The sequence below is a fragment of the Globicephala melas genome, chromosome 6, assembly GCF_963455315.2.
Source record: "Globicephala melas chromosome 6, mGloMel1.2, whole genome shotgun sequence".
Lineage (NCBI taxonomy): Eukaryota > Metazoa > Chordata > Mammalia > Artiodactyla > Delphinidae > Globicephala > Globicephala melas.
The window spans coordinates 4,260,697-4,273,266 of NC_083319.1; the positions used below are offsets into that span (position 1 = coordinate 4,260,697).

General features: G+C 53.1%; 1 protein-coding gene across 2 annotated transcripts in view; it reads left to right on the top strand.

The window, feature by feature from the left end:
• The window catches only part of AK8 (adenylate kinase 8), a 134,636-nt gene that overhangs the window by 50,363 nt on the left and 71,703 nt on the right, over positions 1 to 12,570 (top strand). For both annotated transcript variants that reach the window (XM_030838455.2, XM_060299919.2), the window contains exon 10: positions 2,642 to 2,731. In XM_030838455.2, the coding sequence (XP_030694315.2) occupies positions 2,642 to 2,731 (90 nt within the window). The remainder of the gene's footprint in view (positions 1 to 2,641; positions 2,732 to 12,570) is intronic.

Below are 12,570 nucleotides of genomic sequence, written 5' to 3' on the forward strand. Positions count from 1 at the left end.
GTTGACAGGGTCCCCCCCCCACCTTAACACTTTCAAGATGTCATTTCGTTGTTGCATTGATGCATTCCGTTGCATTGCTTCTGATGAGAACTCAGAGATTAGTTTTATTTTTTTCCTCCTATATATAAAGCATCTTACTCCCACCCATAACTGCTTCTAGTATTTTCTGTTTAGTTTTCAGAAATTTAACGATGATGTACCAAAGTGTGATTTACTTTGTGTTTGTTTTGCTTGGGCATCAGAATCTTGGATCTGTGGGTTGATATTTTTATCCAATTTTGAAATTCTCCTCCCATTATTTTCTCAGATATTCTCTCTCTCTCTCTCTCCCCCTCCCTCCCCCCCCCCCCTTTCTGGAACTCCAGGTACATGTATGTCAAACTGTTTGCTATTATCCTCCAACTCCCTGAGGTTTTATTCCTTTTCTTTATTTCCGGTCCCCTCCCCACCTTCTCTTTGCTTCAGTTTGAATGCTTTCTAGTGCCTGTTTTCATGTCTTCAGATTCACTGATGGCAGCCCATCCAGTGATGTTTTCCATTTAAGATATTGTATTTTCCAGTTCTGGAAATTCCATCTGGTTCTTTTTTATAGTTTCCATTTCTCTGCTGAGATTCCCCATCTTTTCATTCATTTTAATCATCTTTTAAAGTTTAAACATTTTCATAATAGACATTTTGTAGTTCTTAGGTGCAGATTCTGATATCTGTGTGATCTCTGGATCTGATTCTATGGCCCGTTTTCTCTCCTTGTAGGGGTCACACTTCCCTGGTGGTATTTTCCTCTCCAGTAGTTTTTCATTATATGCTGGACACTGTGGTTCTCACATTCCTGAGAGTCTGGATTGTGTGATCCTGCTTTGAGAATATCGCATGAAAAAGAATTGAGTTCTAACAGGCGGTTAAGTAACTGGAGGACCAACCTGACCCCACTGAGGCTTATTTTTAGTCTTTGTTACTATGGGATTAGGGTGGGATTCCCCTAGGGCTCGTGTATCCCTACACCTGAAGCGTGGCCTTCCTGGAGTCTCAGCTGCATGTCTGGGGTGTTGAGCGAGATCTCTCACTCTGGCTGGCAGATGCCACTCAGTTCCCAGCTTCCCCATAGCTTTTGTCTCCCAGGCCCTGTGGCGTCTCCCCTGCACACGTGCAGTTTTGCATTGACTAGTGACTCAAGTAAACCCTCAGGCAGGTTCCGGAACCCCTCCTGCCCCACCCCCCCTCCATTATTCTGTCCCACATGGTCCAGCTGCCTCAGGGCCCCAAACTCCAATCCTTGTTTCCTGCTGCTGTGTTTGGGTTCCGCTCCTCCCGAGCCATGGTTTGGAAAGTGCCCATAGGTCGAAATCCAGGGCGAGTGAGGGTCTCACTTTGTGTGTGTCCCGTCTCTCAAGGATCACAGCCCGTGCCTGTCTTGTCCAGTGCCCGAAAAGAGTTGCCTCTTATATTTTGTTAAGTTTTATGGCTTTGTATGACAGAAGGTGAATATGATACCTGCACCTCCCTCCTGTCCTGAACTGGAAGCTAAGCCTAGGTTTGATGTCACACGCACCTGGGTGTGAATCCCAGCTCCGCCACTTACTGGCTCCGTGACCTAGAACAGTATGTACAGCATCTTCAGTTCTCAGTTTCCTTATCTACAAAGCAACAGTTTGTTGTGAGGACTGGACAATACAAAGCAAGCCCAGCATAGTGCTTGGCGTAACTAGAGGTCTCAGTAGCTGACAGCCTTTATTAGTCCTTACATTTCCCTTAGTGAGCGAAGCTGCCAGCCACGCTGGATACGATCACCGCCATCACACAGTGAATTAACATGTCATTACGGAAGAATACGTCTTTGGTGGTGGTCATTGTCTTAAACATTCCCTTTATGCAGTTAATTTTAGGATTGGTTTCGGTTTCTTTAAGGCAGGAAGTAAAGTCCTTAGCTTTAAAGTTAAGAAAAGTAAGCCTGTGCAATTACCAACTCATGAAAACATGGCTGGGCCCTTCTGGCTTTGGCTGTTACGGTTTTCATAGCCAAGGAGAGGGCAGCTGTGTTAATTCCTTCCACACTAGTTAACTGACACGCCCTGTGTGTTGGCCCCGGCTGGGGTCTAGAGACACAGTGGTGCTTGTGACAGGAAGGCACCTGTGTGTCCCTTTGTGATAGAAACTGATGATGTCTGTGGAGCCGTCATCCCAGGGGGCTATGGAAACAAGAAGCGTCCCCACCCTCCCCTGCGTGATAACAGCGTGAACATGGATGTCACGCAGGTCCACGCGGTTCTCCGCCAGAACGTTCACTCTCAACACCCTCCGGGGCTGGGGCCAGCAATCCTGGGTGTCGCCGAGGCCCTGCGGGGCCTTCTCTGGTGGTGACATTCCTTGTTATGTCTTCTCCACACCGTCCATTTTTAATATGTTCTTTGCCAAATGCATTCTTTTTCATTCCGCATCTTCCTCCTTGGCTTCTTTTTTATTCCTTTTTGATACTTACTTTCACTTGGACACACACCCACACTCAGAAAAACACTTTTATATTTTTTTTCAGTGACCTTTTTTTTTTCCCCGCAGCAGGCAGCACTGGGAGGGGTTCTTTTTTTTCTCATTCTTCCTTCTATTTAAAATTTAACGGGCGTCTTTCTGTTCCTCTCTCCTCTAGTCTGCTGTGGGCAACTGCTCAAAGAGGCCATGGCAGACAAGTCCAAGTACGGCGAGATGATCCAGCCCTTTTTCGAAAAGGAGACCGCAGGTAGGCCACACTTGCCATGACTGCCACGACCTTCTAGGCTCTGAAGAGAGAGTCCTCTGTGTGAGGCTTTCTGGGCACGCGGGGGCCCAAACTGGGGAAAAGAACCAGGGAATGGAAATTGGGCTTTCCGGCAGGCAAAGGCTCTGGTTTTGTTCCCTGGTTGGTCCCTTTGGCTTCCAAGTGAGGGGGAGGGGTCTGTGGACATGATGCATTTCACTGGTGGTGTGGAATGTTCCTGTTTCTCAAGAATGCTTGCTTTCCATAACTGATAACGCTTAAAACTGGGAGCAGGGGGGACTTCCCTGGTGGCACAGTGGTTAAGAATCCACCTGCCAACTAAGGGGACACGGGTTCGAGCCCTGGTCCGGGAAGATCCCACATACCATGGAGCGACTAAGCCTGTGCGCCACAACTACTGAGCCTGCGCTCTAGAGCCCGCGAGCCACAACTACTGAGCCCGCGTGCCTAGAGCCCGTGCTCCACAACGAAGAGTAGCCCCCAGCTGCCGCCACTAGAGAAAGTCCGCATGCAGCAACGAAGACCCAACGCAGCCAAAAATAAATAAATAAAATAAATTTATAAAACAAAACAAAAAAAAACCTGGGAGCCGGGAGAGGCCATAGTGCCGCCCACCTCATTAATTGGTGTACAGAAAAATACCATCGGGCAAGATTCCAATTTAATCAGCAGTCAGAAGCTAGAAGGTTCAGAGAGCTTTGCAGATAGGGAGGACTGACCAGCCATTGGTCCTCAGGGGAGGCTGGACCAGATCATCTTTCCAGACCCCTCTGTGACCTATGCTCTGAAAGCATCCCCCAGATCTGACCCCCAGGAAGGGCACCACTGAGACCACTCTCTCCAGTCTCCTGAGTCCACAAAGGAGCCACAGAGAAGGGACCGAGGTACTGAGGACCTCAGAGCCAGTTCACGTCTGGGCTCATCCCCGGGCAGTGCGTTTCCCACACCTATCTCTTCCACTCTTATGTAAAGGGCTGTAGCTCCTCTGTGCAATCAGCACAGGCTCGTTATCACGTCTGATATGGACAGGTACTTGCTGTGAAGAAAACCGACCCAGAGAGGAGGGGCCGTTGTGATGGGCAGTGCGCGTGTTGTGAGGATACCCTCCCCTTCTCCTACTGTTTTCCGGATGGAGTAATCTGTGACTGGGAGGCGTGGGACAGGCCGCTTGCTCCTGACCTCAGCCCAAAGAGCCCCCCAGGAAGGATGTCCCGCCCTGGCCCTCCCAAGGCCTTCCCTGAGGTGTTCTAGTCTCCAGGGTGAAGTTCAGGTGAGGCAGCATGGGATCCCTCAGGCACAGTGATCTGCGTGGTGAGACATGATGTTCTCGGCAGGCGAGTCTGTTCACTCCTGAGTCACCAGGGTGGTGAATAGGATGATGTGTGAACAGGAGACCTGGGCGCCAGTGAAAACCAGTGCCAGCTCTGGTGCTTCCCTGTCCGGTTCAGGTCCCGCTGCCCTCCACCCCGGCCACGTAGCCCAGGCCTCCCAGTGGCGAGATGGAGACAGAAACCCCTGGTTGCAGGGTTGCCGTGAGGACAGGCTGGGGTGTGTGCACCCAGGGGTGGGAGCAGCAAGCAGGGACGGGGGCCTGGCACCCCCTCAAGCACACTTGCCCTCCAGCGAGGCCAGCTTCCCCTTTACTGGGGCAGGGGGGTGGGGAGGTGATGAGCACCCCACAGAACATTTGTTGCATAAATGAGTGAATAGGATAACAAGTTAATAGATTTATGTCATTGTAAACGTTGCTGCGTAGTATTCCACTGCACAGACTGGAGGGTAATCTGTTTAATTCTCCACGAGAAAGCATTTTGTGGTTCAGGAAGAGAGACGATGACCAAGCAGATGAGGCCCTGTTGACAGTGGGTAAATCTCTGACAAGGGGAGGCGGAAATTCCTTGACTCTTCTTGCAACTTTCCCGTACTTTTGAATTTTTTTTCAACATAAAAAGTTACGGAAAGTGAATATTCAGGTGGTCTCCAAATCTGCACTCCTTCAGCAACACTATGACGCGTCCTCTGTACCGGCACGGGTTTGCAGACACCCCTAAGCATCTTAGGGGGAACTGATGCCTGGGACCCATGAGCGGGTGTGACTCGTGACACCGAAGTAAGGTGTCCCCCTCCCAGCCGTGCCCGGAACGCTCGAGTCCTCCACGGCTTTGCCATCTCTGGGTATTGCCAGGTTATTTGTTTTCTATCGTGGCTGAAACAAACTTAGTGGTTTAAAACAACACAGATTTACTATCTTACAGTCCTGGAGGTCAGGAGTCCTAAAATCACGTGTTGGCAGGACTGCACTCCTTCCTGAGGAATCCCTTGGGGAGAATCTGTTTCCTTTGCTTTTTCCAGCTTCCAGAGGCCCCTTTCTCCGTCTTCAAAGTCAGTAGTACAGCATCTTCCAATCTCTCTCTCTCTCTGACCCCTGAAAATAAACCCAAGGAGCCTTTTCACTGGTGGGCAAGAGGCAGAGATGTTTAGGGGGTTTGTTTTGTTTTTTTTCTCTTTTTTTTGGTGTATACCTAGGAGACGGTGCAAAATTCCCAATTTCCTATAAAGTGAGCGAGACCCTGGTAGCTTCGATCTTCAACGCTTTGTGCTAAATTTTTCCCTCTGCGACCTTCTCTTTACTTAGACAATGTAGCTCTATACTTTTGCACTTCCTACAGAATGAAAGACACAACCACCACCAATATCATATCTTCCTAACAGAAGCAATAAATTCTGTCATTTCACGAATCCCGATCTCACAGGGGTAACAAAGAATGCATTTACATTCATCACCACTAACAGGGGCTCATTAGTGGGCTGTGGAAACGCTGCCGGGAGACCCAAAGTGCTCGGCTGGTAGGACGAGCTCGGGAACCACCCGGGTCTGGCCGCCCGCATCACCACCAGCGGAAACAGGACCAAATTTAAATGATTCTCCACTGAAGTCGGGTCTGAAAACGAGGTCAGACTGAACCCGGAAGCTCTGCGTGGCCACCTCTCATGACAGCGGCTGACAGCTTCTGGAAGCCAGCATCGCTGGCATCTGGCATTGGGGTCTCAGGTGCAGGTGCAGATCTGGGGGTGGGAATCAACCACATCACACCTGAGTTCTGAACCCAGTAGGAGACAGGCCCAGGGTCTGCTGGGAGCATCGGATGGAGAATGTGGCCGGGATCTGAGGGCACAGCTGGGCTTCCTAACATGACCCCCGCCCCCCAAGTCCAGGCCTGGGGACAAGCCAGTTGGGATGCAAGGGTGACACCTTACAATAAACGGCCACACCCCGACAGTGAGGTTGGGGAGAACAGCCCAGGCTCCCCAGGAAGAGCCCCGAGTAGGGGCTTAAGTGGGAAGGGAATCCCTCTACACCAGGGGCGAGGGCCTGCCAGCTGGAGGGACAAGGCCCGTCGGATGAGTGGTTCTCCTTTCCAGGCAAGAGTGAGGCGGGGTGGAGGCAGCACATCCTCCCAGCACTGCCCTGGATCAGAAGGTTCCTCCCGAATCCTCATGAGCAGCGAGGCGTGGCCCCGAACGCTTTCAGCCCGTTGACAGGATTTTCTGGGAGGAGGAGACACGGCTGCCTCTCCGCCTTGTGGGACCGTCGAGGCGATGCAGATTTCCCTTCACAGAACCCTGGGCGTGTGTCGGACATCTCTGCTGGGTGTCAGCAGCATTCCTGGGAAGCCCCTGCCAGTGGTTTGCACGTGAAATCCAGAAGGTTCCAGAAATCCTACAAGGTTCAGGGAGCTCATCTAAAGGGGCAGAGATTCTCATAAGGACATAGCGGCCTCACCCCCCAGGGGCAGAGCCCCAGCACCTCGGAGCTGGTGGATGTCACTGCCGGAACATCCTGCCCTGCAGTCAACCTAGTGTAGAAACCGCCCCCCTCATCCCCCCCCCCCCCGGCTGAAGGCAGGCAGTGCCTTTCCGGGGGCTGGACTTCCTCCACTGGGGACTCTGCCCCGAGCTCCTGGCCGCTGGCTGACTCGGCCTCACCCGCTGCCCATCTCTCTCTCCACGTGCCTCGGAGCTGCAGGCCCCAGTGACGGGCAGCAGGGTTATCACTGCATCCCGGCCACCCTCAAGGTCCCTGCCGCCACCAGCAGCTCCGAGAAGAGATCCAGATGCCGTCTTCCCCCCAGGGAGCCACTTCCTCTTCTTTCCCCCCTGCGGGGCCTCATGATGTGATGTCCCAGCTGTGACCTCTGCAGGCTCAGTTACGTTCTTTTTTGTCCTCACAGGTGCTGCCAACACCTCCTCCTTTCAAATCAGCAGCAAAATTAATAACTGTTGCTTTCCCATCTTTCCACATGTACTGGGCTAAGGACTCCAGGGCCCCGGCTTAGCTCGTCCTAAGTCTCTTGATCCTGGGCTTTTGGCGGCCTCTCTGGGTGCTGTGGGGAGATGCTTATTCCGAGCTCCGGATTTTGAGATACGTAGGTCTGACCTCCTAAACTCGTTCCGACTTGAGCTGCACTCCGTGCAGCGCTCCCAGCGTGGCCACACACCCCCCCCCCCCACCGGCAGCCACGGAGCGGGGCCCGCCCATGACCCGCAGGGCCAGGCCGCGTGTCATGCAGGCTTGACGGCCCGGGAGCTCCCGTCGCTTTTATGTGGGTGCAGAACATGTAAAAACTCTTCTGGGCCTTTGGAAAAATAACTTCTCACCTGCTCGTATGCCATTTAAAGTCCCACGGTCGGTGCTGGTGAGCGCTATGGCCAGTGCGCACTAGGGCCACGTGTGCAGTTGTTCTTGTTTTCTCCCCCAAATCGGGCGAAGGAGCAGCTAGAGCTCAGTTCTGTGCTTCAATCACCGGTGAGTCACAGCGGCCACCACCTGCAAATGATGTGCCCTGAGCCTTCTCTGGGCTTCATTCCTACCAAAGGGCCTTCTGGAAGGTGACATTCCTTAACCCTCAGCACGCGGAGCTTCCAGAGGAAGGGGGCCCCTGTCTTTGCCCATCGGAATGTCTCATTTCCCAAGTTTCACTTAGTACGAAAACCAGCCCTTCTCATGGGCCTCAACTCACCCCATCAGAGAGAAGTCTGCGTTGCTTTATTTTCAGTCCTTCTCCTGGGAATTTCGGCCATAACTTACGGTCCCGTGGCTGTTGGCAGTAGGTGTAACCTCATTCCAGATTGCTGGGTCTAATTAGTGGTGCACCACCGTCTCTTTGGTTCAGCAGGGCTGCCTTCTACCCGGGCTCTGGGCCTTGTTTTCATTCTCGAACATTGCTTGCGCTTTCTCCGGAGCCCGGTGACCCAGGGGAGATATTAAAACAGCCAAAGGCATATTTTGTCCTCGTTGGTTTAAGTTTTTGCTCTAAGTGTGTGAGATGCTTGTCTAGATCCGTCCCCACTGCGCTCCGAACGTGCTGGGATTGTCAGGTTGGGGGACCGCTGGCGAGGGCGTGTCCCCGGGGTGGGGTTTTCAGGTTAGACCCTAGCTTTTCCCATCTCCTGTCTCTCCAGGAGCCTTGGAAGGGAGAACTGTGCACCCCAGCACCTGCCAACCTGGCTCACTGGCCAAGTTACAGGGAGCTCCTAAGTCACTCTACCTCTGTAACCAGCCCCTGCCAGCACTCCGACAGCTAGAGTGATTCAATTAAAAAAGGCCCAAACTCCTTGGTGCACATGCCACACATATACTGACTTTCAGCTGAGAAAACAGCTATTTAATTGGCGTAATAACTTTCCCCTGAAAGTGCAAGTCCTGGTGTGTAGAAAAGGTAACGCGGAAGACAGATCATTACCAAGTGTTACTGTGCCCCCTCCCGTATACCCCGTGTCTCTGAAATATTTCTATCTGGAGAAGGTCCCTCATGGCCTAATAGAACCTGAGAAGAGGTGGGAGATTTGAGGGAGATTCCAGACTCTAATTTGCACCCTTTCTGGTAATGAGACCTCACCACAGCCAACGCAGCCATCGGAGCACAGACAAGCGAAACCAGCCCCAAATTGGCATGATTATGAGCGTTTTCGAGAGCCTTCCACGAGTCCACATCCCAGGAGGCATGGATCAGAGCTCAGCCGAAGTGCTGCCTTTTTTTTTTTTAGGGGGAATTAATATTCTCATCACTAAATGCACACCAAAGATTCGACAATACATCCGCTTTTCTCCTTTGTTAAAACCTTGCAAAGAGTTGCTGAGTTGAAAGACAAAGTAAATCTTCCCATCCGAGGAGGTAAGCGGAACGCTATTTCTTGTTTTTTGACAGTGCGGCCTTGGTGAGCTGCAAGCTGTCTTACTGCAGAGGGGAGACCCCGAGGGACCCCAGCCCGTTTCCAGCAAGTCTTTGCATGTGGTGTGTTTGTAGCAGCTGAAGACAGCGCATGACTCTCTAAATAATTTACCAGTTGATTAATAGACTCACAGGGGTATAATTAGAAGAGGGAGAGACAGTGGGTACAGTAACCGGTACAGTGCTTGGGGGAACAGGAGCCTTTATTTTTTTAAAGAAACTTTCTAGGGTGCTGGGCGTTTGAAGATAACTTGGGAAGAGCTCAGTGCCTCTTCTCTTTTGAAGTGGAAATAGGACAGTTTGAATCCATCGAGTTTAATTTTTCACAAGCTTTAGGGGCCCCGCAGTGCAACTCCCTTTTTATTATTGAAAAAACTCTACATTTTTCTTTCATTTTTCCGCACACACGCGCGCGCGCCCGCACGCACTCGAAGCAGTGAGTAATAAACACATTAATTTACTCTTCTATCCAGCGTGTATTTTACGCACTGCACCTCCCGCGCATGTGTCCCCACACGTCCCCTTGGTGCCTCCACCCAGAGCCCCACCGTCGGGCTGCCTGTCGGTTGATGAATGGACACCCCTGTAATTTATGCATTTTGAAGGCACCCGCACCTCGCGGTCTGACAATGCTTTTGAAGTAGCTCCTTTTTTCCAGTCAAACTTTTGACTTTTCCGCTGGGACTACTACAAAGGTTTCCTTCTGGATACTAGGTAGGAGTCTTCCTGCTGAGACGGCCCAGCAGAAGCAGTGGGTCTCAAAGTCGGGGTGCGTCGTGAGGGCCAGAGGCCCGTAATGAGGACAGCCGTAGAAAGCTTTATCAACAGGTTTGCGCCCCTAGGGGACCAGCTCTTAGTCTGTAAAAACTAGACTTTGATTTGCAAAAGCATCATTATTAAAATGATGCTTTGCTGGGGCATCAGCCCAAAGTCTGTGGCCGAAAGGTTGCAAAGCTGTTTGTTCAGTGGCCAGAGCAGCGGGGAAACTGAGGCAGCGAGGGGCTCTCAGTTCACTCGTGCATCTGGTCAATGAAACGTCTCTCTCCCCCCAAGAGTGGGGCCTGTCTACTGTTGCCGTGTCACCAAAGAGGGGCAGCTCAGCTGTTTTTGTTGGGCTGAATGTTCATCGGGGGCTTGCCGTGTGTCAGGCGTGCAGATCACAAAACAGAAGGGGAGCCCAGAGGTGCAGGGTGTCCTTCTCACTCCGACCAAAGCTTCTGGAAGCATTTCCCCTCCACGGGCAGCCCTGGTGGTTTCCGAGCCACTCAGCTGTGAAATCGTCTTCGACAGGCCAGGCCCCAAGGCCCAGCCTTCTCCTCCAGCTAGGAGGTCTCCCTGCGCAACCGTCTGGCCAGCCCCTCACGACCCCCTCCAGGCAGGTGCAGCTCGAAGCCCCTTCCCCTCTCAGAATGCCCCGGAGGGGGAGCTGACACCGGCTTTCTCCTTGGGCTGTGAGTGAGGCCTGAGGTGTGGAGGGGAGGCTGCCCTCGGTGACCTTCTGCGACCCCTACACGTCGGACGGTCGCCACGTCCCGTCCCTGGAGACCTGCCGGAGTTTGTCAGCTAGAAGGCAGCGCTGCAGCTTCCCCATGGGGAACGTGGCACAGCTGTGATCGGCCGGGGAGGGGAGTGCGGGGGCCCATGCCCTCCAGCTTTGCCCTGAGCGAGAAGTGGGCTGGGGTAGAACGAAGGGAGGGGGGGTTGGGGCAGAGAGACGCAGGAAGCGGGAGGTGAGGGAGAGTACAGAGCGTATAGGGAAGTGCCTGTGCCCTTCCCTCCCACCCCTCCTCCCTGGGGCCTGCTCTGGGACCCAGGGGAGGGGGCGGGAGAGACACCTCCCTCTTCGTCACCTCTCACCACAGACCTCCATTTACCCGAGCTGTGACCTTGGCTGCTAGAACTCTGATCTCACCACCCTCTCTCCACTGGGCCACGGTTAGGTTACTGGGAGGTAAGAAAGACCTCCTCTGGGACCCCTCCCAGCACCTCCCGCTGCATGCTTCTGCTTCTGCTCTGCTCTGTCTGCCCCCAAGTCCCCATGGCCAGCGTGGCTCATACCAGGAGCTCAGCTACTGTTCGTGGGTGAACGAACGATTTCACAGCTGAGCGCCCAGCACGTGCCCTGGGGCAGTGTGGGGCGGCAAGAGCAGGCAGGCACGCCCTGTGGCGTCGGGGGCCCAGAAGCTCCCCTCTGCTGCCTGCATTTCTGTGTAGGTGAGACCCCGTTTGTCTCAAAGGAACAAAGGGAGAACAGGCGATAGAAGGCAGCAGGCAGCCTGACGGGTTTCTAGACAGGTGGCCAGCGACGGTCACTCCTCGACAGTCAGGGGAGCGGCTGCAGGTTTGGGCTGTGCAATCACCACTTGATTCCAGCTCGGTTCCTGCCACTGCCCGGCTGCGTGACCTTGGGCAAGTCACCCGACCGCTCAGAACTACGGTTTCCTCATCTGCAAGGGGGAGCTTTTCACAGTATCAGAGTCATGGCGTGTTAGGTATCTAAATGAGAATGTGTCTGTAAAATGTTTAGCACTGTGCATGGCACACGATAGGCCACTTACTGGATACTTACTAGTATGATTATTAATAGTTACTTTTCATTGTCGTAATTGTAGGAGAACTCACGGTAGTAGCAGCAAGATTGTTCGGTAGACGGATGTTTCATAGGTGGATTTTCTGGGTATCGTATTCTCTTCCTGTGACTAATGTCAGCTTTGGGTGCCTGGTCCCTATATGGTCACCAGGAACTGGCAGAAGTCCAGTCTGCTCCACGTCTGGGGCTCAGTTATCTGTTGCAGCCACCCTGCAATGTGACAGCATAAAAGGACATCTGTTTCATTTTGTTCCTCAGTTCGTGCACTAGGATTTCAGGCAGGGTGTGGCAGGGACGGCTCCACCCCGCACTGCCTTGGGCCTTAACTTGGCATGGCTTGAACAGCTAGAGGCAACTGGGCTGGCTCCTCTGGGGCCCTACATGTTGTCCTCGGTTCTGGTGGCAACCTGGTTCCTTGGTTCTTCTCCTTATTGCATCTGCTGGGGCAGGATTCTTCATCCCCATCTCCCTATTGCATCTGCTGGGGCCTGGAGTGAGATGCTTGGACCATATGGGGCTGGTGAGACCTCTCTCTGTACAGCCTCTCCACACGGCTAGCTTGGGCTTCCTCCCAGCATGGCGGCCTCGGGTTGATCAGCCCCCCTTATGTGGTCCTAGCTTCCCCCAGAACAAGCATCCCAAGGAGGCCCAGGGCGGCAGCGGTGGATGGGGTGGTGGATGGGGTGGTGGATGGGGTGAGCTATGTCTTCTGCTGAGCCAGCCTCAGAAGTCCCAGAATGAACTTCCATCAAGCTAGTCAATAAGACTAGCCCAGATTCAAGGCAGGGGTGGGGGGCTAGAGTCCCCTCTCAGCGGTAGGAGTGGCCACCTCTAATCTGCCACCCTAGGGAAAGCTTGCATTGAACGTTCTGGTTTGGTTCAGGGTTGGCTGCATCCCATGACTCGGTGAGGCTGAACCCCGATGGCCTCATGGGTCCTCAGAGCTGGGGGTGGCCTGACTTCAGACGTGCCACGTAGGGGCTTTCAGGGAGCTTAGA